Source organism: Dermochelys coriacea, chromosome 24 (assembly GCF_009764565.3).
Source record: "Dermochelys coriacea isolate rDerCor1 chromosome 24, rDerCor1.pri.v4, whole genome shotgun sequence".
Lineage (NCBI taxonomy): Eukaryota > Metazoa > Chordata > Testudines > Dermochelyidae > Dermochelys > Dermochelys coriacea.
In genome coordinates this window covers 733,374-758,360 of record NC_050091.1, presented here as the reverse complement: position 1 = coordinate 758,360, position 24,987 = coordinate 733,374, and the positions used below count along the sequence as shown (strand labels likewise).

Here is a 24,987-nt window from a genome sequence, read left to right as displayed (position 1 = left end):
CCTTCCCACAGAGAGACGGGGGGATGCAGACATTGGGCCCTCTCCTTGTACCCTTCTTGGGAGGCGTCTTGCACCCAGAGCCGCCACTGCCCCCCCACGGCAGAGAGTCCAATGCACAGATCAGCCTGAGCCCCAGGGCACTTTATTGATGGCTGCCCCTCCCGCGCAGTCCCTGGGGACCCGACTCCCAGGCAGGGGGAAGTCCCCTGGTGCCCAGGCCAGAGCCTGTGCAGCCCTGGAGCCAGATGGACATTGGGGGGCAGGACCATCTGCCCAGTGCCCCCGCCTGCCCTGTGCATCTGTCTCCTTGGTACGGGCCAGGCTGCTGGTGCTTCCCTCAGTGGCTGGTATCTGGGATTGTCTTCACTTCCTCCAGCTCCCCCTGCTCTGGGGGGCTGGGCCCCGGCAGGGGCCCTCCCTCCCCGTCACTGTCCTCAGGCTGGTTCTGGTAGCCGAAGTCCAGGTCGCTGGGGGGCAGAGAGAGAAGGCCCATGAGATCAGAGCTGGCAGATAGGCCTTCAGCACCTGGCCCCTGCACTCCCCTCCCACGCAATCCTGCTGGCCCCATGTACCTGCTCTCCCTCTTCCTCCCCTCTCTGCTTCTTCCAGAGGGCCGGGAGCCCCCTCCCCAGGCCCCGTCAGCTCACCCCCCAGCGGCTGCCAACATTGTCTTTCAGAAATCCGGGCTGGGCCATGTTTGGGTGGCAGCAAGACCCCTGCGTGAGGTCACAGGGCCCCCCAGTCGAAATCCCTTCTGACTTCCGGGCTGGGCTGTAGTCGTGCCAGGGCGGGCAGGGGCCGGATTGCTGGAAACGTGGGTGAAAAGGCAGCCTGTGCTGACCCAGTGTGGGGCAGGTAAGGGCCCTCCCCTATAGCATAAGCCTCTTGGCTCTGCCGTATGGGCCCTGGCACCTGGACCTGCCCCCTTGGGCCTATGCCCCTGCCCCGTTCCCAGCCGCTCACCTAGAGCTGTCGTCAGCTGCTGCCGTGGGGCTGGGAGTGCTGGCCCCGGTGCTGTCTCCACTCTCATCCTCCTTCAGCTGGGCCCAGACCCACTTGGCCAGCTCCTGGGGCAGGCGCCGGCAGGACCCCTGGCCTTGCACCATCTGGCGGATGCGCCTTCTCAGCAGCTGGCGCAGTCGGCACCTCTGCTCCTGCTCCTGCCCCCGCAGCGCCCGTGTGGCACGCAGCCACAGCCCCACAGTCTCCTCGTCACTGGAGTCTCTGTGGGGCCCAGGGCAAGGCTGCGGCAGGGGGGCCATCTCCTCCCGCTGGGCCCCTTGGCTCTCACCCACCCACAGCCTGGACCCCAGCCCTGGGGGGGAGCCTAGCCCAGGGCCCAACTGGCAACACCAGCTCCAGCCCCGAGCCTCCTTCCTCATGCCCCAACTGGCATGTTGTGTCGTAAGGTATCCAAGTCGGAGCTCTAAACGACCGGCATCAAACGGCCAATGCCAGCCTGGGGGGGGCCAGAAATAATGCACCGGACCCCCCCTCCCCTCCCCATTACATGATTGGCCCCCATGCTCCAGAGAGCTGTAAATATAGATGAGCTGGTGGGTTTTGGGGTGGTTTGATTTTTATTTCCCCGCCACCCTGGTGCTGTGAGGGACAATTAGTGTTTCCATGGCTCTCTGATTCATTAAGGTGATTTTGGCTCCGCTTCTCCCCCCCATCAGTTCTGTACCCCCAACCCCACCTCTGCTCCTCCAGGGGCTCTTTACCCACTTTCCCAGGCTGGGGGGGCCACTGCAGTGGGGTCCCCTCTCCCCATTCCATGCTGGATGTTGGCGGGGGGCAGAGGAGCCATCTCATTGGTCAGAGGAGCCGTGGGGGGAGGGGTGTGGCCTGAGATCCTATTTCTTCTGTTCCCCACCCCATGAGAACAGAGGGGGTGAGAACACGGCCTGCCTCCTCCAGCAGCTGATTGGCTACCCTGCGCAAGGAGGTGGGACGGTGGGGCAGGCAGCCAATGGGAGGGGAGATGTCACCCCTCCCCCGGGGGTTCTCGTGGCATTGCCTGAAGGGCAGCAGTCACGCAAGCCATGCCCATGATGCCCCTGCCCCCAGCTGATGCCAGCCCCCCTGCCGTGGGCTCTGTGCCCCATGGTGGGCACGGGTGCCCCTCCTGCCCTCACTCACATCTCTTCGTCCATGTCGCCCTGGTAGGCCAGGGGGGCCATGCAGATGGAGCAGATATTGCTGAGCAGCTGGTAGCATGCCCTGCAGTAGATCCCTGGGGAGGGGAGCAGGGCAGGCAGGGGTGTCAGACTCCGCTCTGGCTGCCCATGCCCGGGGGAGGGAAGTGTCACCCACCCCCCGTTCCCCCTCCAGTCCTGCCCTCTGCTGCCCCCTCAGTCCCAGGCTCCCCTCCCCTTGCTGTCGCCTGCGCCCTGCTTCCTACCTCTGCAGTCAGGGGTGATGCAGGTGATGAAGTCCTGGCTGGCGGCCCCCCCGCCGATGTGCCCACAGCCCATGCAGTACTGCTGGTGGACGCCCATCCTTCGTGCCAGCCAGGCGCACAGGGGCAACCTATGGGCACAGAGCTGGGGCGGGTCACTCACAGGAGGGGGGATTGCACTGGTGGGGGTCACTGGGTATGCACAACAGGGAGTTGCACAGTGCGGGGGTTGCAGGACGGGACTGGGGGTTATCCAGTGGGGGAGGTCACTCAACCTGCACAGGAGAGGGGATTGCACTGTGGGGGGGCTGATGAGCTGGTCACGAAGTGTGCACAGAGAGGGTTACACAGGGTAGGGGGACAGGCTCATGGGATCTCAGACTGGGTCATGCCACCCCTCACACTAGGGGCTCACAGGCCCCCCCTCAGGTCTCCAGAGCTGCCAGGCAGGGGCCTTGCACAGGCTCCTAGCTCCTTCCCCAGGGATGAATGGGGCGGGCTGGCCGCCAGGGCCTGGAATGGATCCCAGGAACCCCACGGATGGAAAGACCCAGGGGCCCAGGCAGCACCAGGCCCCTGCAGGCGCCCCAGGGATGGTTCAACCCTACCCAGGCACCTGGCTCCAAAGCTCCCAGTGGCCCCTCGAGACTGTGGGGCTGGCCCCCAGGCGGGAGGGGGCTCCCTTACTTGGAGGCGAGGATGAGGAGCAGGTTGGTGTGGCCTTCGTCGGCTGCCCGCTGTCTCGTGGCCCGGAGCATGGAGCTCGCCAGGCCTGTCCGCCGCGTCAGGATGCTGTTGTAGAGGAAGCACGTCCGCTCCTAGGGCACGAGGGGATGAGCACTGGAGGGGCTGGGCTGGGGATGATCATAGGGGGAGGGGCTGGGTGTGAGGGTGCATGTGAACGGCGGGGGGCCGGGGGCGCATGTGAGCAGCATGGGGCAGGGGGGGCGTGTTGGGGGTCTGGGGGGACCATGTCCATTACAAGGGGCCATGTCCTGGCTGGTGGGGGTGTGGAGAGATTCCCACGCTGAGGGCCCAGGGAAGGGCCCAGGCCTACCGTCTCTCCGGCTAACGGGGGGGTCTCACCTGCTCGCGGGAGGGGTAATAAGAGGCGCACACGATCCTGCGTAAGCGCCCTACGTAGCTGCCAAAGATAGCGATGAAGAAGCACACGCCGTACATGAGTCCTGTGAGCAGGGAGGGGTGCCAGTCACACATGGGGGGCTGGGCATAGTGGGGGGGCGAGGGGCTGTTGATCACAGCAGGGGGACACAATGTGGGAGAGGGGTGCTGGGTGCAGTGGGGGGCATCTGCCAGCCATGCTGATCGGAGGGGGGCTGAGGCTGAGCCCTGTGGGTGCAGCTCTCCCCTGCGGGCTGGTGAGCCATAGGTTTGGCCACACAGGGCCTTGCACACACAGACGGGAGAACCCCCAGCACACACGTGCACCTGGCTGTGCCCAGGCCTGCTCAAGCAGTGAGGGCAGGTGCCCGCCCCCGGCCCCCCTGGCTGCTCACCGATGAGCAGGTAGGTGCGGTAGTCCGGCTCGGCAGGACTCAGGTGGCACCGGCGGGACAGCACGCTGATGTTGCCGCGCTGCAGGGCGTCAAACGACGAGACCAGGTCGCGGTAGATCTCTCCCATGTAGCCCGTCCCGTTCACACTGATGCTCATCACCACGGGTGCTGTGGGCAGATGGGCCGGGTCATGCAGGACTGGGCAGGGAGGAGAGAGGCTGGGGGGCTCAGCGGCTGCAAGGGCTGGGTGTGGGCGGAGAGAGGCTGGGGGCCCAGTGTGACGAAGCGGGACTGTTCTTAATGTCTCCTCTGAATATTGTGGGGGTGCCTCAGTTTCCCCTATGCAGTTCTTAAGTATCTAGGGGGTGGGATAAGGGTGGATGATCGTGGCAGGGCCCTGGAGGGCAGGTGTGTGCTGGGGTCTGGACACAGAGAATGGCCGACACCCTGTTTCCTGGCAGCTGATGGCCTGGGCCCTTCCCCCCTGCAAGGTGAGAGCTAAAGGGTTGGAGAACAAAGGAATCCAGTGACCTCCTGGCCCAGGAGAGGGACAAAGCCCAGAGAAGGGGGGAGGGCTGGAGAGAGTTTCAGTTTGGGGCTGGCTGGGGAAATGGAGTGAAGTGCAGACGGGGTGGTCTGGCTCATTGCCCCACAAAATGGACCCAGCTAAGGGGTCCTGTTCTCTGCACCTACAAGCTCTGTGTTAGACCATGTTCCTGTTGTCTAATAAACCTCTAATAAATGCATCTGATGAAGTGAGCTGTAGCTCATGAAAGCTTATGCTCAAATAAATTTGTTAGTTTCTAAGGTGCCACAAGTCCTCCTTTTCTTTTTGCGGATACAGACTAACACGGCTGCTACTCTGAAACCTTAATAAACCTCTGATTTACCGGCTGGCTGAGAGTCCCGTCTGACTGTGGAGTTGGGGGGCAGGACCCTCTGGCCTCCCCCAGGACCCCGCCTGGGCGGACTCGCTGTGGGAAGCGCACGGAGGGGCAGAGGATGCTGGATGCTCCGAGGTCAGACCCAGGAAGGGGGGAGCCGGGTGAGCTGTGTCCCCTGCAGACAGGCTGCTCCCAGAGAGGAGACTCCCCCAGAGTCTTGCCTGGCTTCGTAGGGAGCAGTTCCAGAGCATCGCCCAGGGACTCCGTGACACCCAGCGGCTGGCAGGGCCGGGAGTGGGCAGGGAGTGGCTGGGGGCTGGTCTACGGCAGGGCCAGGTTAGTGGTAGTGTGCTGCTCCCCAATGTGCCATCCCTGGGGCACCAGGGGCAGGTGGGCCTTGCCAAGGGGGCTCAGCCGGCCCAAAGAGGGAGCCCCGAAGGATGGTCAGGGAGGGACAGGGGCTGGGCCGGGGCACTCACCCCTGGCAACGATCTCGCCGTGCAGCTGGTAGCGGACCAGGTCAAGCAGCCAGAAGACACCGTAGTCAAGGAGGATGAGGATGAGGACGAGAAGCACATGACGCAGGACGCCGACCAGGGCCAGGCTGTAACCAAAGCGCTCGCGGCGTGACAGGAACAGGGAGCCTGTGCCAGGTGGGAAACGGCGCTCCATTGAGAGCGGGTGGGAGCCGGGTGGGAACAGCCCCCTCGGCCCAAGGCCCTGCCCTTCTGCTCCCTGCTGGGCCCTGCCCGCAGCCCCTTACCTGGGCAGATGTACTTGGTGCTCTCCCGTGCGGAGAGGGGCAGCACGGTGGGCCTGCCCTGCTGCGCCCGCAGTACGTCCATGGCCAGGAAGCGCTGGGTGATATAGATATTGTCGAAGTCGTCGTCGTGCAGGTACCGTCTGCGATAGAGCAGGGCCCTGTGGGGACACCAGGCTGAGGGGGTGTGACGAAGCGGGACCGTTCTTAATGTTTCCTCTGAATATCGTGGGGGTGCCTCAGTTTCCCCTAGGCAGTTCTTAAGTATCTAGGTGGTGGGATAAGGGTGTATGATCCTTGCAGAGCCCTAGAGGGCAGGTGTGTGCAGGGGTCTGGACACAGAGAATGGCCGACACCCTGTTTCCTGGCAACTGATGGCCTGGGCCCTTCCCCCCTGCAAGGTGAGAGCTAAAGGGCTGGAGAACAAAGGAATCTGGTGCCCTCCTGGCCCAGGAGAGGGACAAAGCCCAGAGGAGGGGGGGCTGGAGGGGGAGGCAGTTTGGGGCTGGCTGGGGACATGGAGTGAAGTGCAGATTTGGTCGTCTGGCTCACTGCTCCCCAAAATGGATCCAGCTGAGGAGTCCTGTTCTCTGCACCTACAAGCTCTGTGTTAGACCATGCCCCTGTCATCTAATAAACCTCTATTTTGCTGGCTGGCTGAGAGTCACATCTGACTGTGGACTTGGGGGGCAGGACCCTCTGGGTTCCCCAGGACCCCGCATGGGCGGACTCGCTGTGAGAAGCGCACGGAAGGGCAGAGGATGCTGAATGCTCCGAGGTCAGACCCAGGAAGGGGGAAGCCGGGGGAGCTGTGTGTCTTGCAGACAGGCTGCTCCCAGAAAGGAGACTTCCCCAGAGTCCTGCCTGGCTTTGTAGCGAGCAGTTCCAGAGCATCATCCGGGGACTCCGTGACAGCTGGTGTCAGTGGTGGGATGTAGTGCACCCCGTGGATGGCGCTTCCTGCAGTAAGTGACTGGGGAGCAGTAAAACGAAGTGGATTGAAGAGGACCACGCTTGCTGAAGGCTCAGAGAGGAGTGGTTTCAGGGGGCTGTTAACCCCTGGAAGTGTGTGACCAGCGAGAAGGAATGTGCAGTAATGGGGTCCCCCTGAGGACTGTGGTGAGCAGTCTCAGGGGTGGAGGAGCCTGCATCTTGGCCCTGGGAGAGAGAAGGACTTTTGCAGTAACAGGGTTCCCCTGAAAAAAAGAAAAGGAGTACTTGTGGCAACTTAGAGACTAACAAATTTATTTGAGCATAAGCTTTCGTGAGCTACAGCACACTTCATCGGATGCATCCAATGCATTCATTGGTTGCATCCGATGAAGTGAGCTGTAGCTCACGAAAGCTTATGCTCAAATAAATTTGTTAGTCTCTAAGGTGCCACAAGTCCTCCTTTTCTTTTTTGTGAATACAGACTAACACGGCTGCAACTCTGAAACCTGTTATTATGTAGGGTTCCCCTGAGGATTGCAGCAAGTGGTCCCAGGGGTGGAGGAGCCTGCAGCTCAACCCTGGCAAAGAGGTGGTGACCTCGAGAAGGGCTGGCACACTAGGGGTTCTCCCTGGAAACCGTGGGGAGCTGAGAGCACACAGGCCTGTGAGTCCACAACAACTTGGGAAGAGCGGAGTGAGGGCCTGTCACCATCTCCTTAAGAAGGACATTGTAACCCTGTGCAGAAAGAGAGGGTTGTGCATTGGAAAGTTCACCAAAGCACAGTTAATCGTGCAGCTGTAGGAGGGTGACCGCCCTAAGGAACAGATTCCTGACCCCAATGGGGCTATAGCAGGATCTGGGAGCAGCTGGAGTGGTAGCCAGGCATCCCCAAGAGTCCTGTCCCCGACCAGATGAGGGTCTTCACGATCAGGTTCCCCATCTGGGGATCGGAGACGGATGGGATTGGAGCTGAGTCCGAGAGAGCAAGAGGACTGGGAGAGACAGCAAGAGTCCAAGTAAGAGCTGCAGGAGCAGCAGCAGCATGAACTGGTGGTGGTGGAGCAGAGAGGCAGAGGGGACCTCGCATGGGTGAGCGGGGATAGACCCTGGGGTGCCAGTTCCGCAGGGAACCTCGAGACTAAATTGCTGCCCCTGGTTAAGGAGGGGGGGATGTGGATGCCCCCTCACTGCCTTGGAGCAGGCTGGTGATTTGAACGAGGGGGACTCTGCAGAAAAGCCCCGATGTCTAGCTCCCTTGCTGGGTCCCAAGGCCATAGACTCCGTCAGCCAGATGGGTGGGGAGGTGCACAGGCTCCCACTCCTGACCCCAACCTATATGTCTGTGTGGAGTTCCCTGGGGCCAGGCCCCTTGGACCTCCAGTGGGAGCAGAAGGTGATGGTCAATGGGGAGACATTCCTGGGGTGGCGAGATCCTGGGACAGAGAGAACTGTTGTCAGGCCCCTGGTGGTGCAGCCTCAGAGGTTGAGGGGCTGGGTGAGGTGGGTGAGGGTCCCAGGGATGAAGCCCCTCACCCTGCCTATGGCCCAGATCCCTGTGCAGACCCAGGAGGGGTGGGGCTGGCTGGTCGTTGGGGTTCTCCAGGATATCAGCTGTGACACCCTGTTGGGGGGTGACTGTCTCTCTTTGGGACAGGATCCAGGCCCTGCTCCTGTAACGGCCGAGGGTTTGAATTTGAATCCAGGGAACCAATCGGCAGAGAGTCAAATGGTCAGTGAAAATGCAGATGACCTGGCTGGCAGCAGGGAGGAGCTGCTAGGCTCAGGATACCTGCCTGCCTGTAACCAGACCCCTGGGGCTGGGTGGGACAGAGAGATGCTCCCTGCCCCCTTGCACACCAGAGAGGGGGCTCACGCTAGCTCTGATGCAGTGAGGACAGCAGTGAGCTCGCTGCCTACCCCCACGGGGACAGCAAGGGCAGCGCTGAGCACAGGGGGAGCTGAGACCCCAGCTGAGGGGGGGAGACACGGGCAGGGCAGGGGATCTGTTGGGAGTGGCAAGGTGCTTGGTAAAGAAAGTTTGGACGAGCCTAGGCAGCCTTGTGAGCCGATGGCTGTGTCTAGTCAGCAGCGTGGGAAGGCGAGGAGAGTGGAAGATGAGTGTCCCTGGACCTTACCTGTCAGCTGGGTGGAGAATTGGGACAGGGAAGGAACGTGCCTGTGTCTGTCAGGGGTATTGACTTGCCTGTGGAGGGAGCTACCCTGGTCTCCAAGCAGTTGTCTGTGAACAGCCCTGTGTGCTGGGACCAGGGGAATGATCCCGAGCTGTGTGTCTGGGAAAGGAGAAAGTTTTTCCGGCTCTTCTTTGTCTGTGGAGCAGGCAGAAGGGGCCTTTCAGCCTGGGATGGTTGAGAATAGTGCAGTTGTCTCAGAGTTGGTTCTGGATTCAGCTAAAGCCCAGGAAGGGAATGGCCCTAAGTTTGTGTCTGCCTGGGGAGAATGGCCCTGTAACTAGGTCGCATCCAGTTAGTGTCTATGTAAAATCCCAGAGACCAGACAATTCTGGTGCTTGTATTTTGCCTGTTGCTAGTGTGTGGCTGGGAAAGGCTGTAGCAACTCTGTCTAATCAGGGTGAGATCCTAGCCAGGGCACAAGGAGAGCGGAAAGGTGATTTGACCCTGTTACCTACTGAGGGTGTGGAAACCTGTAGCAAGAAGGAAAAGATTCCTGAACTTGTGTGTGGCAAAGGGAAGGCGAATGCTTCTAACCTTTTATCTAGGAAGTCTGTAGGTTTGCCTGAAAGGGGATTGTGTAGGAATCCGCCTGATGGGCCAGAGTGATTCTGGATGTAAGTGAGACCCAGAAAGAGTCTGTTGTTGCTCAGGAAAGTGTTCCTCTAGAGCAAGCCCTAGGTAAAGAGGGTAAGGGCAGAATTTCTGTGAAGGGTGAATTGTTGCATAGAAAAGCCCCTAGGGAAAGGAATCCTCATGGCGTCTTTGCAAGCAGTTCACTGCCACTGAAGGGTGTGAAAGTGATTTAATCAAGGAAGTTTCAGTTCCTAACAGTCAAAAATTTTCTGTTGTGAATGAAGCCGCTGACTTTCCTGTTGAAAGATCCAGTGTGGATGGCTTTGAGAAGGTCTCAGATGAAGTGAAAGCTGTTAAGAAAGTTACAGTCCTGTAACCAAGTGGCTGTGTTTGGCCAGCTTGTTGGGGAGACGAGGTTGTTGAGAAAGGGATGTCTCCATGCTAGTTCTCTAAGTGAACAGTATGTGGCCCAGGTCAAGATGGGGGCTCTTAACCAAGAGAGCCCGAATCGCAGGCCTCCAGACTGGAGCGCTGGGAGAAGACCTGATCCCAGTTTGACCCCCGGGGGTTTTGGGGTGGCAAAAGGGCACGGGCCGCATAAACCTTCCCACATGTGGCATGCGAATGTTATTGACCACCCCCGACCTAAGGGAGGGCGTGAAACTGGAAGGGCCTGGTGTAACTCCCACCAAGGAACGGGAGAGATGCTGGGGCATCCATGGGAACGTTGGTGGCTTTGAACTTCCCAGGTCACCGGCTAAAGTGACCCCGCTCAGTTCGGTCTCGAAGGGGGGAGAGATGTGACGAAGTGGGACTGTTCTTAATGTTTCCTTTGAATAGTGTGGGGGTGCCTCAGTTTCCCCTAGTAGTTCTTAAGTATCTAGGTGGTGGGATAAGGGTGTGTGATCGTTGCAGAGCCATAGAGGGCAGGTGTGTGCAGGGGTCTGGACACAGAGAATGGCCGACACCCTGTTTCCTGGCAACTGATGGCCTGGGCCCTTCCCCCCTGCAAGGTGAGAGCTAAAGGGCTGGAGAACAAAGGAATCAGGTGCCCTCCTGGCCTGGGAAAGGGACAAAGCGGGGGGGGGGGGGGCTGGAGAGAGTTTCAGTTTGGGGCTGGCTGGGGACATAGAGTGAAGTGCAGACGTGGTTGTCTGGTTCACTGCCTCCCAAAATGGACCCAGCTGAGGGGTCCTGTTCTCTGCACCTACAAGCTCTGGTTTAGACCATGTTCCTGTCGTCTAATAAACCTTCTGTGTTACTGGCTGGCTGGGAGTCCCGTCTGACTGCGGAGTTGGGGGGCAGGACCCTCTGGCTTCCCCAGGACCCCGCCTGGGTGGACTCGCTGTGGGGAGTACAGGGAGGGGCAGAGGATGCTGGATGCTCCGAGGTCAGACCCAGGAAGGGGGGAACCGGGTGAGCTGTGTGTCCTGCAGACAGGCTGCTCCCAGAGAGGAGACTCCCCCAGAGTCCTGCCTGGCTTCGTAGGGAGCAGTTCCAGAGCATCGCTCAGGGACTCTGTGACACAGGGGAGCGGCCCCGGGAGCAGGGCAGGGGAGCCAGGACTCCTGGGTTCTCCCCCCTGGCTCTGGGAGGGAAGTGGAATCTAGTGGTTGGAGCAGGGAGCTGGGAGCCAGGACTCCCGGGTTCTCCCCCCAGCTCTGGGAGCAGTGGGTTCTGGTGGCTGGAGCAGAGGTCCCAGGTTCTCCCACCCGGCTCTGGGGGCAGTGGGGTCTGGTGGCTGGAGCAGTGGTCCCGGGTTCTCCCTGTGGCTCTAGGGGCAGTGGGGTCTGGTGGCTGGAGCAGTGGTCCCGGGCTCTCCCTGTGGCTCTGAGAGCAGTGGGGTCTGGTGGCTGGAGTAGGGGTCCCGGGTTCTCCCCCAGCTCTGAGTGCAGTGGGGTCTGGTGGCTGGAGCAGGGGTGCCGGGTTCTCGCCCCGACTCTGGGGGCAGAGAGGTCTGGTGTCTGGAGCAGGGGTCCTGCGGGCTGTCCCTGACTCTGGGGACAGTGGGGTCTGGTGGCTGGAGCAGAGGTCCCGGGTTCTCCCCCCGGCTCTGGGAGCAGTGGGGTCTGGTGTCTGGAGCAGGCGTCCCGGGGGCTGTCCCTGGCTCTGGGGGCAGTGGGGTTTGGTGGCTGGAGCAGGGGTCCCGGGGGCTGTCCCGGCTCTGGGGGCAGTGCGGTCTGGTGGCTGGAGCAGGGGTCCCGGGTTCTCTCCCGGCTCTGGGGGCAGTGGGGTCTGGTGGCTGGAGCAGGGGTCCCGGGTTCTCCCCCGGCTCTGGGGGCAGTGGGGTCTGGTGGCTGGAGCAGGGGGCTGCGGGAAGCACTCACTGCAGGTACAGGTAGAGGAGGACGACGGAGGAGATGTGTGTGCAGAGGGTCAGCACCTCACGGGCCGGCTGCAGCCGCAGGCCAATGGCCTCCATGATGTCCAGGGCCACCTGGGCCAGGCTCTTGGTGGAGTTGAGGCTGACGTCAAACCGGTTCACGGCCGAGATGTTGAACTCAAACTCCTTGCGCACACGGTTCAGCACCCTCAGGACAGCTGGGGGGCAAGCCACAGGGGGGCGGGGGCTGAGAGCTGGGGGGGGCAGAGCTGTAGGGAGGTGGGAGGGTAAAGCGGCAGGGCGGTGAGTGCTGGGGGGGCAAAGCTATAGGGAGGTGGGGGGGTAAAGCGGCAGGGCGGTGAGAGCTGGGGGGGAGCAGAGCCGCGGAGGGGGTGAGAGCTGGGGTGGGGCCTGGGTGGCAGAGCCATGGAGGGATGTGAATCCCTATAGGGGACTGGAGGTGGAGGAGACCTGGAGGGGGCAGGGGGCTGAGGGTGGGGGAGTCTCCAGTGGGCTGGAGGAGGGGGGAGCCCTGGGGGAAGAGCAGTGGGGGCTGGGGCCTAGGGGAAAATGGACGCAGGGCAGTGCAGTGCTGCTGGCACATGGCTGGGGGGGGCTGCTCCTTCCCAGGTCTACACGCCAGCCCTCCCCCAGCACATGGAGGGCTGCGTTGTGGGGATATGCCCCCCGCCCCACCCCACCCCACCCCGGGCCCCTGGCACTCACGGGCCACGACTTTGCTGCGCAGGAAGGGCCCCACGTATTGGGGGATGACGCAGAAGACCAGGAGCACTGTGGGGAAAGTGGGGGGCCGCATGGGGGAGCTGTGCCCAAGCAAGCTGGGGGGCTCCGGACCTATTGTCTCGGCCAGCCGTACCCAGCAGGCCCCAAGGGTGCCCCACACTCCCTGGTCTAGGGTCACTGGGTCCTGCCTCTGTGCCGGGGGCTGCACCCTCATGGTCCCTTCCAGCCTCACATTGCTGGGATTCAATGATGGAGCATAGCCCCGCCCCCTAGAGATGTTGGCCCCGCCCCCTGGAGACTCACATACTCCATTGGCCCCACCTCAGTGTACTTACACACCATTAGCCCTGCCCCCAGGGAACTCACCCCTGGTCCTGCCCCTGCCCAGGGAACTCACCATTGGCCAGGCCACAGAGCGGCTTGAAGAGGAGGAGGATGTAGCAGAGGAAGAAGAGGGCAGGGATGACACGCTCACACTCCTCCTTGGCTGTGTCGAAGAGCCGCAGGCACTTGGTGTAGGGGGCGCCCAGCTCCTGGTTGCACACCTCGCCCATGTGCACCAACCAGTACCACACGTTCCGCAGGGCCCGGGCTGTGGGGATAGCATGACAGGGCATCCTGGGGGGCAGCAGGGCAGGGGTTCGAGGGTGGGCAAGGTGGCGTAGGGCCATGAGTAAGGGGTTGCAAGGCAGGGTATGAAGGCAGAATCATGGGGCACAGGGAAGGGGCATATGGGCAGCACCATGGAGGGCATGGGGCTGTGGGGGGGATTGGGGCATGAGGACAGGGCCATGTGGCACCATGTGGGGCGCAGGAGATGGGCTTTGCTCCAAGCCACAGCTGGTGCCTACCTCCCCCTGCCCTGGCAAGCACACAGAACGGAAGCAGGGGTGGGGCTGGCTGGGGGTTCGCTGGAAGGGGTGGGGGGACAGGTCATGGACTGGGGTTGGGGGCTGGCTGGGGGTAGTGAATGGGGTCCCAGCCTGGAGGCAGGTATGGAGGAACAAGTTGAGGGTTGCTGTTTGGGGTCTGGCTAGGGTGAGGGGTCAGATAGGCTGGGGGTTGGCGGGGGGGATTGGGGTTTTGGATGGCTGAGGGGGTGGGGTCAGACGGGGCAGGGTGGGACAGGAGGGGGGTTATAGCCAGGGGAGGGGGCAGGCTGCAAGCTGAGTTGACCTGGGGGGACTAGCTGGGGGCAGGTGGGACAGGTGGGGGTCATGGCCTAGGGGGCAGATGGAGCAGGTGGGGGGCTGGCCTGGGGTGGGTTGAGCAGGCTGCAGGCTGAGCTGACCTGGGCTGGAGGGGCCAGCAGGAGGTGGTTGCTGTTGGTGCCGTGTCCCGGCCCCCCCACCCCCTCCGACTTACCAACGTGTCGCACGGAGTCCATGACGGAGCGGAAGAACTTGCGGACGCGGTCGCCCACCACCTTGGCCTTCTGGGCGATGGCCTTGATCCTGGTCAGTGCATCTGGGGGCAAGGACATGGTGAGCAACCCCCCCCAAGAGCCTCCCACTGCTCCCCACAGGGGGCACCCCACAGCACCCCCCATGGGATGCCCCGATCCCCCTGAAACACCTAGCCCTCCCCCCAGCTTCCACAATGGATCCTTCCCTGCCCCCCCAGCTCCCCACTTGTGACCCCCGCCGCTCCCCGTCTCACTGAGCAGCGGCTCCCTGGCTCTCTGCAGCATCTCGGCCGTCTGGTTGAGCGTGAGCTCGGCGCCGCAGGACACGGACTGGGCCGCTCGGGTGAAGTTCCGCAGGATGTTGGTGCAGGGCCCCTGCATGGCCATGCCCAGTGCCACCAGCAGAAGCATGTTCTTCCCCTGCCCTGCAGGGGGCGGCAGGCACCCCACAGCATCAGTGGGGCAGGCAGGGCAGGGTCTGAGGGGATGCTCCGGGGGGCAGACTGGGAGCTGGGCGCTGGGTGGAGGGTGCGGGGCGAGCTGCCTCTTCTGCTCACTCCCTGTGGCCGCACATGGTCTGCCAGGCAGGGGCACGGCCGGTATGTCGGGCAGCCCGGGGACCCCAGGGGGTGTGACGCCGGGTGATCCTGGCTCTGGGTTTGGTCCCTGTGGGATCAGGGGGCTGGGGATCCTGGGGCTGGCGGGGGGCACTTACTGGAGAAGACGTGGGGCAGCATGAGCAGGACGGTGACGCGCACCTTGCTGGAGAAGGCCATGCCCAGCCCCAGGCCGGTGCCCAGGGTGGCGCTGGACACCAGGCAGTACCAGATGCTGTAGCTCTGCGCGAAGAGCACCAGGGCGCCGTAGAGGCTGGCCAGGGTAATGCCCAGGACGAAGCCACACGTGCTGTGCACCACGCCCCGCACGGGGCTCTCCCCTGCCAGCCCTGGCCCGCCACTGCCCTTCTTGCTCCTGGGCCACGGGCCCTGCCTTGATGTGCCCAGAGCCCTGCGGAGAGCTGAGACAAGCCCCATGGAACTGGCGCTGGGGGGAGGACCCCCCCAATCCTCTGCTTCGCCCCACGGAATGGGGCCCGGGTCTGCAGAGAGACGAGGCATCGCTGGGACCCAGACACCTCCAGACCCATGGCCCCTCTCCCCACGCTCCTCAGCCTCCTCCCTGCCCCACCCCCAAGCTGCTTGACTCTCTCCTGCTCCAGAAGCCCACGGTGTGCCCGGCTCTCAGCACGCCCGGGTGAGCATGGGGCTGGCTCCTGCCTGCTCAGCCTGTGGGGGACATTGAGCTCGGCTGGGCCAGGGGGCTGTGTGATGCAAAGATCAGCTGGGCCCTGCTGCGGGTGATGCTGGGGCCGGCCCAGGCGGCTCTGGGGTGGTAGCACCCAGCTGGCCCTGGCCTGTTTCTCCTTCTCACCAGCCCAGCCTGTGGGGCTTTGCGTTCGAGTCTGCCTTGGGGCCAAGGGGCTGCGGCAGCGGGGACGGGGGCAGCTGTGCAGCGGTGCAGGGACCCGGCGTCCCACTCCTGGGGCGTCACAGGCACCAGGGCCCCGTCAGCTTCCACTTGGGCAGGATTCCACGGTGGGCGTCGCTGCCCGTCGCCGGGATACGGAGCACTGGCGGGCACGGGGGGGGCCCAGGCGTCACTGCCCGTCGCCGGGATACGGGGCAGTGGTGGGCGTGGGGGGACCCAGACATCGCTGCCCGTCGCCGGGATATGGGGCAGTGGCAGGCACGGGGGGACCCAGGCGTCGCTGCCCGTTGCCGGGATATGGGGCACTGGCGGGCTCAGGGGGTCCTGGAGCCGTGGCGAGGGGAGGAGAGCACAGCTGGCATGGGGAGACCGAGGCGGCAGAAACCGCCCAATACGAGTGAGACCCCCCTCTTGGGGATCCTGGCCTGGGCCCCAGCCCCTTCAATCCCAGGGCCCTGTTACACCCCCCGTGGTGCCCTGGGGAGACCCAGCATTACCCCATCTCTCTCCACAGCCCTGAAGCGAGCCGGGGGTCTGCTGCCCACCTGCTGTGCCCACTTCCTCTGGAGCCAGCCCCACCAGTTCCGCCTCAGCAAGTTCTTCCTGGGTGCGGGCGTCGGGGGCTTCCTGGCCCTCGGTGAGTCCCCCCGGTCGGGCCCTGTCAGGGGGCTGGGGAGGCCTTTGGGGGGTGTTAGTGCCCAGAACGGACAGGAGATGGGGGTCCCTGCTGCGGGGGTGAGCGGGTGGGGTGGACACATGGGGGGCTGCTTGGCAGCCTGTGATGGGGGCCAGTAATGCCAGGGCATTGGTGGCAACAGGGATGTCGGGGTGTCTAGGGGCACTGGGGTATCGGGGGGATATTGGGGTGGGGGTCACCCCAGTTTAGCCACATCAGCCTCCAACCCCATTTTGTTAAATTGGGGCCATTGTCTTGTGCTGCCTAGGCTGTGGCCTTCCTGCAGCCGGCCTGAGCGCTCCCCCCCACCCCGTGATGGGCATAGTGCAGCTGGGGGGCGGGGCGTGTGTGGGGTTGGAGGGAGGGATGTGTGGGCAGGGAAGGGCCCAAATGGTTCAGGGCGGCTCCCACATTCCAGCTTCTTGGCTGTCCAGGCCTCTCCCAGCTCCTCATCTTCCCCATGAGCATCGACGAGGGTCACAAGATCGAGCTGATGTACGGGCTGGCAGGTGGGTACGCAGGGGGTTGGTGCCTCATGGTGGGTGGGTGCTCAGGAGAGGGGGTGCCCTTTGGTGGGAGAGTGCCCATGGAAGGGGAGCAGTGCCTGTGTCCTGTGGGGGGGGCGGGTTGGCCTCACCGATGCTCAGCTGGGCCACAGGCTGTGGGGAGAAGCTACCAGCTGTCTCAGCCCCCTTCCCCTTCAGGTGTCAGTGCCCTGGGCTGGAGCGTCTCCCCGTACTTCCGCTGCGCCAGCCTCCTGGTTGCCCCCAAGTTCCTGGGCAAGGAGGGGCGGCTCTACCTGCTCACCTACGTCCTGGCTGCGGTCTATGACGGTAAGGAGCCAGGATGAGGCTGGAGATAGGCGGGGGCAGTGACCCCTCACCGGGCACTTGGTGTGACCCCCCCCACTGCCCCCTCACCGGGCACCTGGTGTTACCCCTGCTCCCCACAGCTGAGAGTATTAATTCAGGACAAATTCCCTAGAGCAGGACAGTCACAGCCCAAAGCTGGGGTCTCTTGCACACCAAACAGCCAGACAGAGAGGACTTCGGTCTCACCCCACTGGCTAACCACAAGTCACACAAGCAATTCCCTGAGACACTCCAGTTTCTCAGTATCACCACCTGTGCCACTCGTTATGGGGATGAATGGTTATGAAAACCAATACCCCAGTAAAAGAAAAGGGTTCTCTCGATCCCAAAGGACCATGCCCCAGACCCAGGTCAATATACAAATCAGATCTTACCCACAAATCACGCTGTTGTCAATCCTTTACAATCTAAAATCTCTAGGGTTATTCATATAAAGAAAGAAATAGAGATGAGAGCTAGAATTGGTTAAATGGAATCAATGACCTACAGTAACGGCAAAGTTCTTTTATCAGAGTAGCAGCCATGTTAGTCAAAGTTCTTGATTCAGGCTTGCAGCAGCGATGGATAAACGGCAGGTTCAAATCAAGTCTCTGGAGAATCTCCCCAGCTGGATCCTCAGCCCTTTGTTTAGAGCTTCCGTTTGTAGCAAAGTCCCTCCAGAGGCAAGAAGCAGGATTGAAGAGAAGATGGAGGAGCTGCAGCAGCTTTTCATAGTCTCTTGCCATGCAGCTTCTCTTTCTTTGTCCCAAGGAAAGCTGCCCAGCCCACAGCCTGGAAAACCCCCGAGTCCTGTCCATAGGCAGGGCCCTGCCTACCTGGCTGAGTCACGAGGCCTGTCTGCCTTCTCTCAATGGGTCAGTTGTGTAGCTGATGGTCCTTAATGGGTCATCCAGCAGGCTAGGCAGAGCTGACCCCAACTTGTCTGGGGTGTCACTCAGAAGCCTAGCACAAGTTTGAACTACAGACAGTCCAGAGCCAATACTGATAACTTTAAATATAAAAATGATACATGTACCCAGACAGCATAACCCTAACCAGCCAACCATAACCTCCTCTTAGACACCTTATTTGACCCCCTTTATACAAGATTTGATGCCACTCTAGCATCTTGGTGGCAACAATGATCTATATGGTCCCAGTTTGTGTCAATAACATCACCTCCCCCACTGCGCCCTCACCTGGGTACCTGGGGGTGACCCCCACACCCCACTGCGCCCTCCCTCAGGGTATGGTGCGGGGGCTGCGGTTCTCACCCCATCTCATCGGGGGCTGCCAGGTGGTTCTGGCCCCAGGCCTTGCCCTGGCGCAGGGAGGCTGTGACCTGGCCGCACGGCCCATCCCCAGGCCCCATCGCCAACATGCGGCACAACCTGGACGAGGTGATCCACTCCGTGGGCTGCACCGTGGAGCTGCAGATCAACCACAGCCGGCAGATCTGGAGGGTGTCCACGGCCCCCCTGCGCGCCATGCTGCGAGACTTGGTGGTGAGGAGCAGGGAGCACGGGCGGGAGCCCAGCCGGGTCGGGCAATGAGGAGCTCGGGCCAGGGAGGGCACAGGGCAGCTTGGCTGGGGTGTGTGTGCAGTGGAGGGAGTGTGGGGGGTCGGGGAGTCGGCCTGGAGCACTGGGGAGCCTGGCTAGGTAGGACACAGAGACACCGGGGAGCCTGGCTGGAGGTGGGGTGCAGGGACACCGGGGAGCCTGACTTGGGGGAGGGGGCGCAGGGACACCGGGGAGCCCGGCTTGGGGGCGGGGTGCAGGGACACTGGGGAGCCCGGCTTCGGGGGGAGGGCACAGAGCACTGGGGAGCCTGGCCAGGGCGTGCTGAGCACTGGGGAGCCAAGCTGGGGCGGGCAGAGGAGCTGGGCGGTTGGGGACGGGCACTGGAGTAAGGGCATTAGATGGTGGTGGAGCCTGGGGGTCCCGCACTCAGCCCAGGCCAGGGTTCTGTCCCCCCCATCAGCAGACCCCCCCACAAGCACCTTTTCCCCCAGCAGAGTGGTGGGCGGACCCTCAATGCGGAGACCCGGAACATCTTGCAGGCTTTCGCGGGGCTGAACAAGCAGGTGGCCAGTGAGGCGGGGTACGGCGTGAGGCGCCCGCGCCGGGCACAGGGGCGCCATGCCCCCAGCACACAGCAGATGTACGAGCAGAAAACCAAACTGCGCTGCAAATGTGAGCGTGCCCAGGCCGTGTGGGGGCGGGGGGCCCTGTGCCAGGCAGCCTGTGGTGGGGAGGGGGCCAAGGCAGGGCCAGGCTGCACCAGGCAAGGCTGCGGCTCCGCTCTCTGGGTGGGGCTGAGCCGGGGGCTGCGCTGGGCCATGGCGAGATGCCCCAGTGACCTGCTCACTCCCCAGACATAGTTGATGAGGCCATCGGGCGCTGCCAGGCCTGGTTCAATACCAAGCACAAGGCCTGTCTGCGGAGCATCGCTGTGCCCCTCATCAGCCACCTGCTCTGCCTGCCCATGAAGTTCAAGTTCCTCTGCCACATGGTACAGGGTGAGTCTCCAGGGAGCCCCTGTGCTGGGGCAGCTTTGGCAGAGGGGAGGGGGCCAGAGGGTGACCCCCCGGTGGAGGAGCTGGGAGCCCTGGGCTGGGAAGAGCAGAGCTGCTGCATGCCCAGGTCCAGGGACATGGGGGATGCGGCGGGGAGGGTGAGACCCCCTCATTCCATTGCCCCCCCCCAAGCTGGGGCCCTCTCCCATCCGGGGCCTTGGTGCTCTCAGACCCCAGCAGAGCATCCAGCTCAGAGCCCAGAAGAGCCAGGAAGCCCCCCCACCGCCTCTAGCAGCCCTGAGCACTGCAGCTGGGAGGGACAGGTGGGGCTGTGGCAGGATGGGGGGCAGGTGGGGTGCTCCCCACTCCATGCAGATCACTTCACAACCCCATCCCTCCCCGCAGTGATGTATACCTGGTGCAAGGACAAGATCCCCGTGGAAGGGAACTTCGGCCAGACCTATGACAAGGTGAACCACTCCGTGGCTGGTATCAGCCAGGACTTCAGTGCCCAGCTGGTTGTCAAGGTATGAACGCCCCTCCCCCACCCTAGAGTGTGACCCCCGCCCCTCCCCCCAAGATGTGACCCCCCCATTACCTCCCTCACCACTCTAGGCAGAACGAGTGCCCCCCCGCGGTGTAACATCTTCCCCACCTCCCGGGTGTGAGCCCGACCTTTCCCCCCAGCCAGGCCCCGAAGGAGCGTAGCACCCCCCTTACAGAGTGCCCCCAGAGGTGAACTGCCCAGCCCCCACGGCTGCTGGGGCCCTGGGGAAGGCTGCACTCCCTGCCCTGACGGGCTTTCTGCCCCCCAGCACGAGCCCCAGGACACACTGGTGGGCGCGAACGTGTCCCGGGAGCGGCTCACCGAGGAGGTGACCTCGACCGTGCGTCAGCAGAGCGCCCGGCTGGGCCAGACCATCTCCGTGCTGCGCTTGCTGCTCTCCTGCACCTTCCTCTTCGTCTTCATCGCGTGAGCTCGGCCACCCGGCAGGGGGCATGGGATGGGCCCCAAGCCCTCACTCCCACATGCCCTGGGGGGGTGTTATGGGGGGCAGCTTGGCCTAGCAGGTAGAGTGCAGCCTGGGACTCTGGAGACTGGGCTTCTAGCCCCACCTTGGCCACTGGCTGACCTGGGGCAAGTCCTGTCCCGACTCTGTGCCTCAGTTTCCCCATGTGTAAAACAGAGACCAGGCTCCTGCCCTTATAAAGCCCGTTGCGATCTGTGGATGAGCTGTGTGAGCCCTGGGGCTTGTGCGGACTCTGGGACAAGGCTTCCCCTGGCAACAAGGGGTGGGGCTCTGCGCCCCATGTGCCTGTCTGTCAGGGCCCAGCATGGGGGGGTAGGGTTCAGTGGGGCCCCAGGTCTCAGCTCCCCCCATTCGTCTCCCAGCGCTTTCTCCTACACAAACCACTACAACCACGACATCCGCTTCGACAACCTCTACGTCACCACCTACTTCCGCCAGCTCGATGCCCGGCGCTGGAAGCAGGTGAGGGCACCTGGCCGGCACGGAGAGGGCACCTGGCTGGCTCAGGGAGGGCACCTGGCTGGCTCGGGGAGCCCTGGGCTGGGGATTGGTGGGCTCGGGAATAGGGTCCCAGGCAGACAGTCCACAAATTGTCCTGCACCCTGTTGCTGTCCCAGGTGAGTGCCCCTGGCCGGGAGGTGAAGTGTGGGCCCATAGGATGGGCGGGCCCTGGGTGCCCTCAGGAAGGGTGGGGGGAGAGCCCTCGGGAGGGGCAGGCCCTGGGTTCCCCGAGGGGTGGGGTGAGGGCCCCTGGGAGGGGCAGGCCCTGGTTGCCAGCCCCGCTTTGTCTTTCCAGAAGAAGCGCACATTGCTGCCCCTGCGCCGGGCCGAGGTCTCCAGCGTGATCTTCCCGTGCAGGCTGGCCGTGCAGCCGCCCGAACTGAAGAGCCTGGTGAGTGGGGGCCGGGTGCCCACTCTGGCACAGGGTGTTCCTGGCTGCCCGGCAGCGTCACTCCCATGGGACTGGCGCTGACCGAGCATAGCGCGGCGTGCTTTGGGGGAGCACTGGGCTGGGATTGCGGGACATTTGGTGGGCCGGGGGGAGGCTGTAACGCACCCCTTCCCCCTAGATGCTGGAGCTGCTGGAGTGCATCCCCCCACTGCTCTTCCTGCTGCTGGCCTGGGGCCTTGACCACGTGCTCTACACCATGTTCAGCGTTATCCGGCACCATTCCTTTGTGCAGTACTCCTTCCGCAGTGAGTGCCTGGCACAGGCAGCTGCCCCGCCCCACGGCACCCCAGCCCCAGGGCACCATCCCCAGGCATAGCACTCCAGCCCCAGGGCACCGTCCCCAGAGGGGGCAGTGCCCCCAGACTCATGGTACCATCTCTGGATGGTGGCCTCCCTTCAGCAGCAGCAAGTGCCTTTCACAACATCTGGTAGGGGGTGTCACAGAGTCCCCGGGCGATGCTCTGGACCTGCTCCCTACAAAGCCAGGCAGGACTCTGGGGAGTCTCCTCTCTGGGAGCAGCCTGTCTGCAGGACACACAGCTCACCCGGCTCCCCCCTTCCTGGTCTGACCTCGGAGCATCCAGCATCCTCTGCCCCTCCGTGCGCTTCCCACAGTGAGTCTGCCCAGGCGGGGCTCCTGGGGAAGCCAGAGGGTCCTGCCCCCCAACTCCGCAGTCAGACGTGACTCTCAGCCAGCCAGTAAAACAGAAGGTTTATTAGACGACAGGAACATGGTCTAACACGGAGCTTGTAGGTGCAGAGAACAGGACCCCTCAGTCAGGTCCATCTTTGGGGGTAGGGAGCCCAGGCCCGGGGCCTCCCTCCATTTCCACAGCCAGCTCTAAACTGAAAGTCCCTCCAGCCCCTCCTCTGGCCTTTGTCTCTCTCCTGGGGCAGGAGGCCACCTGATCTCTTTGTTCTCCACACCTTCAGTTGGCACCTTGCAGGGGAGGGGCCCAGGCCATCAGTTGCCAGGAGACAGGGTGTCGGCCATTCTCTGTGCAGACACCATCACACTGGCCCTCTAGGGCTCGACAACAGTCACACCCCCTGATCCCACCACCGAAAGACTTAAGAACTGTATAGGGGAAACTGAGGCACTCACACAGTATTTGGAGAAAACATTAAGAACATTTCCACTTCATCACAGGGGGCACCCGCACTCCGGCCCCACAGGCAGGGCTCATCAACTCCCCTCCCTGCCTTCCCTAGGCCCCTTCAGACCCCCACCTGCATGTGTGTCCCAGCGTCCCTCTCCTCATGACCCCATCTCTCCATCTGCTGCAGGCAGCCACCACCTGGAGGTGCGGGTCGGGGGCCACTCCCTGCTGGCCCGGCTTCTCCGAAGCACCATTGGCGCCTTGAACACATCCTCCGAGATGGCGCTGGAGTCAACTAACCTGGGTGAGGGGGGGAGATGGACACCCCTCCCCCACATGGAGAGTGCCCTCCCCCCAGACATGGGGATCCTGCGGGTGCAGGCTCCCATGGCCTGGCCCATCTCTGCCCAGCTGCTGTCCACGGCCTTGGGCATTTGTGACCAGGGAGGGGAGGGTCCCTGCTCCCTCCCTGTGGATATTCCCCCTCCCCTCAGGAAATTCACTGGGGGCCTCCAGAGCGAGACCCCAGGGCAGCGCCCTCTCCCCTTCTCAGAGTTCCGGCTGCTCCAGGGGTGGGGGCGGGGAATGGGATGAGGGGAACATGGAGCCGAGGCCTCACCCTGTCTGTCTGTCTGTCCGACCCCCCCGCAGCCTGCCTACCGCAGCCCCAGGCCATGACACAGAGCGACTACCTGGCCAGCTGCCTGCCCCTGGGGGCCCTGGTGCTGCTGTGTCTGGGGCAGGTGTATGCCCACCGTCTGCGTCGTGTCATTGCTGCCTTCTATTTCCCCAAGGTGAGGCACCTGACTCCCACGGACCCCTCCCCTGCCCACGAGACCCCCCCCCCGACCCCACCCCCTGCACTGAGAGCCCCCCACTGACCTCTTTCCCCCATGACTCCTCCCTCCCCTCTATCCCCAACACTCCCCTATGTTTCCCCTCTTCCTCCATCACCCCTCTGGTCCCTCCCCACCCCTGTCTCTGTTAATCGGGCCCAGGTAGGTTTCAGCTAGGGCCCTCTGCCTGGGCTGGGGGCTGAGACCCCACTCTCCCCATACTCCTGGGGGGCGGGGTCACCCCCAGATCCCAGGGGAGTGAGCTGGGGAGGTGGGCTCTGTCGCCCTCCCGCCACTGCCCCTCAGGCTCTGCCCTCCGGCCAGCGGGAGAAGAAGCGGGTTCTCTTCCTGTACAACGAGCTGCTGCACAAGCGCCAGGCCTTTGTCCGGCTGCAGAGGAGACGCATCGCCCGGCATGCCCGGCGGCACCAGGCTTTCGTGAGTGCAGGCATCGGGCTGGGCAGGGCATGGGGATGACGAGGGACAGGGATGGCCCTGCAGTCCCCACATATGTACACATCTCTGTCTGCCCCTGGCAGCTCGCCAACAGCCTTGCACACCCAGGGCAACACGCGCTTTGGTGCGCCTGTGGAGAGAGCAGCCACACTCACGCCTGATGGGCACGCCCCTTTGCACACTTGTGCACAAACTCACACATGCATGGAGGAGCCATTTCACACACCCTCTGCACACCTGTGCACATGCTCGCCTGCCTGTGGGAGATGTTCCACGCCCATTGCCACAGGTGGATGGCCACCCCTCCCCAGCTCACGGTATTCCTGCTTCTCCCCCACTCTGTCTGCTGTCGCGCATTCCAGGGCAGGGCTTCCCCTGCTCACAGCACGGGCTCTGGCTCCCACTCTGACCCCACAGCCAGGACAAGATCCCAGGCTGGGCTGTGGGGAGGATGCCAAGCAAAAGCCCCAGGCCCCAGGGAAACTGCCTCTTCCAGTCACTGGGGAGAAGTACCCGCTGCCCAGCCCCACTTAGAGCCCCTGGCCTTGTCCCTTCTGCAGGAGAAGCCCCTGCTGGAGCGTTTCTACCTCTGGTGCCCACGTCTGCGCCACTGCCTGCGCAGGTACTGTGCACTGTGCGGCTCGCCTGAGAGCCGCACCTCCCAGCAGTGCCCGACGCCCACCTGCGGCACCACGTACTGCCAGGCCTGCTGGAGGGACATGGGGCAGATCTGCTTCGCCTGCACCCCCGGCCACATGCCCCTGTCTGGAGACAGCAGCAGCGAGGAGCAGATGACGTACGCGGACTGAGGCCTGGGGGGGGCCAGTGAGAGGTTCCTCCCCAGGATGGGGCTCCTGGCTCATTAAACAGACGCTGTTCTTGGCCTTGCGGCTGCTCCCGTGCTGGTGAAAACATGTCTGTCTCATGTCCCCCTCCAGCAGCTGGTGCACAGACAGGATAACAGCCTGCTACTCCTGCTGGCTGAGGGAGTTAGTCCTTTAGCTCCAGGGGAGGAGGCCTGTGCTAGTGTCCCGGGTTCAAACCCTGCTGGCAGCCTGTGGTCAGGGCAGTTCCAGAGAGCTGGTGTTTGCAGTGCAGGGGCTGATCCTCAACTCTCCCCTTCCATCTTTGGTGTCCCCGCCCCATTGCCCCACCCCTCAATGCCCATGACTCAGCAAGAGCAGCTGGGAGCCAGCACCACTGAGGCCAGAGTTTTGTATGACTCAGTTCCAGGACTTGTGGACCCAACTCCTCATTCAAAGGCTGCCCCCACCCCTCCAAACGACCCCCTGGCTCCCAACCCATCGGGGTTGTCCTGAAGACTTGGCAGCAGTAAAAGCTTCTCC

The 24,987-nt window shown here is 63.1% G+C and overlaps 2 protein-coding genes across 2 annotated transcripts; one reads left to right on the top strand and one right to left on the bottom strand.

The window, feature by feature from the left end:
* Positions 1-68: 68 nt before the first annotated feature.
* DCST2 (DC-STAMP domain containing 2) lies at positions 69-14,767 on the bottom strand. The gene is made up of 15 exons (XM_038383336.2): positions 14,449-14,767; positions 13,988-14,158; positions 13,694-13,795; positions 12,726-12,920; positions 12,311-12,376; positions 11,589-11,802; positions 5,566-5,723; positions 5,282-5,446; positions 3,919-4,086; positions 3,488-3,588; positions 3,089-3,219; positions 2,405-2,532; positions 2,143-2,236; positions 964-1,224; positions 69-467 (listed from the first exon to the last, which is right to left on the bottom strand). Exons 1-15 carry the CDS (start codon positions 14,765-14,767, stop codon positions 338-340), a joined length of 2,403 nt encoding a protein of 800 aa, XP_038239264.2. The 3' UTR covers positions 69-337.
* A 751-nt stretch (positions 14,768-15,518) lies between these two features.
* DCST1 (DC-STAMP domain containing 1) lies at positions 15,519-24,450 on the top strand. Its single transcript, XM_043502265.1, has 16 exons — positions 15,519-15,618; positions 15,736-15,858; positions 16,332-16,406; positions 16,602-16,730; positions 18,114-18,253; positions 18,766-18,943; positions 19,126-19,269; positions 19,672-19,793; positions 20,082-20,239; positions 20,660-20,759; positions 21,094-21,189; positions 21,368-21,494; positions 22,537-22,785; positions 22,920-23,143; positions 23,510-23,623; positions 24,202-24,450. The coding sequence occupies exons 1-16, from the start codon at positions 15,519-15,521 to the stop codon at positions 24,448-24,450; spliced, it is 2,328 nt and encodes a 775-aa protein (XP_043358200.1).
* The last annotated feature ends 537 nt before the right edge of the window (positions 24,451-24,987 follow it).

Bases quoted from the DNA above. Each gene is read 5' to 3' on its own strand.
- DCST1 (XM_043502265.1), top strand. From the start codon at position 15,519: ATGGGGCACTGGCGGGCTCAGGGGGTCCTGGAGCCGTGGCGAGGGGAG. The intron at 21,495-22,536 runs GTGAGTGCCTGG...CATCTGCTGCAG, and splicing joins TGTGCAGTACTCCTTCCGCA to GCAGCCACCACCTGGAGGTG. The intron at 22,786-22,919 runs GTGACCAGGGAG...CGGCTGCTCCAG, and splicing joins GTCCACGGCCTTGGGCATTT to GGGTGGGGGCGGGGAATGGG.
- DCST2 (XM_038383336.2), bottom strand. From the start codon at position 14,767: ATGGGGCTTGTCTCAGCTCTCCGCAGGGCTCTGGGCACATCAAGGCAG. The intron at 12,377-12,725 runs GTGAGTTCCCTG...CTTTCCCCACAG, and splicing joins GCTCTGTGGCCTGGCCAATG to TGCTCCTGGTCTTCTGCGTC. The intron at 3,220-3,487 runs GTGAGACCCCCC...CTCGTGCCCTAG, and splicing joins ATTACCCCTCCCGCGAGCAG to GAGCGGACGTGCTTCCTCTA.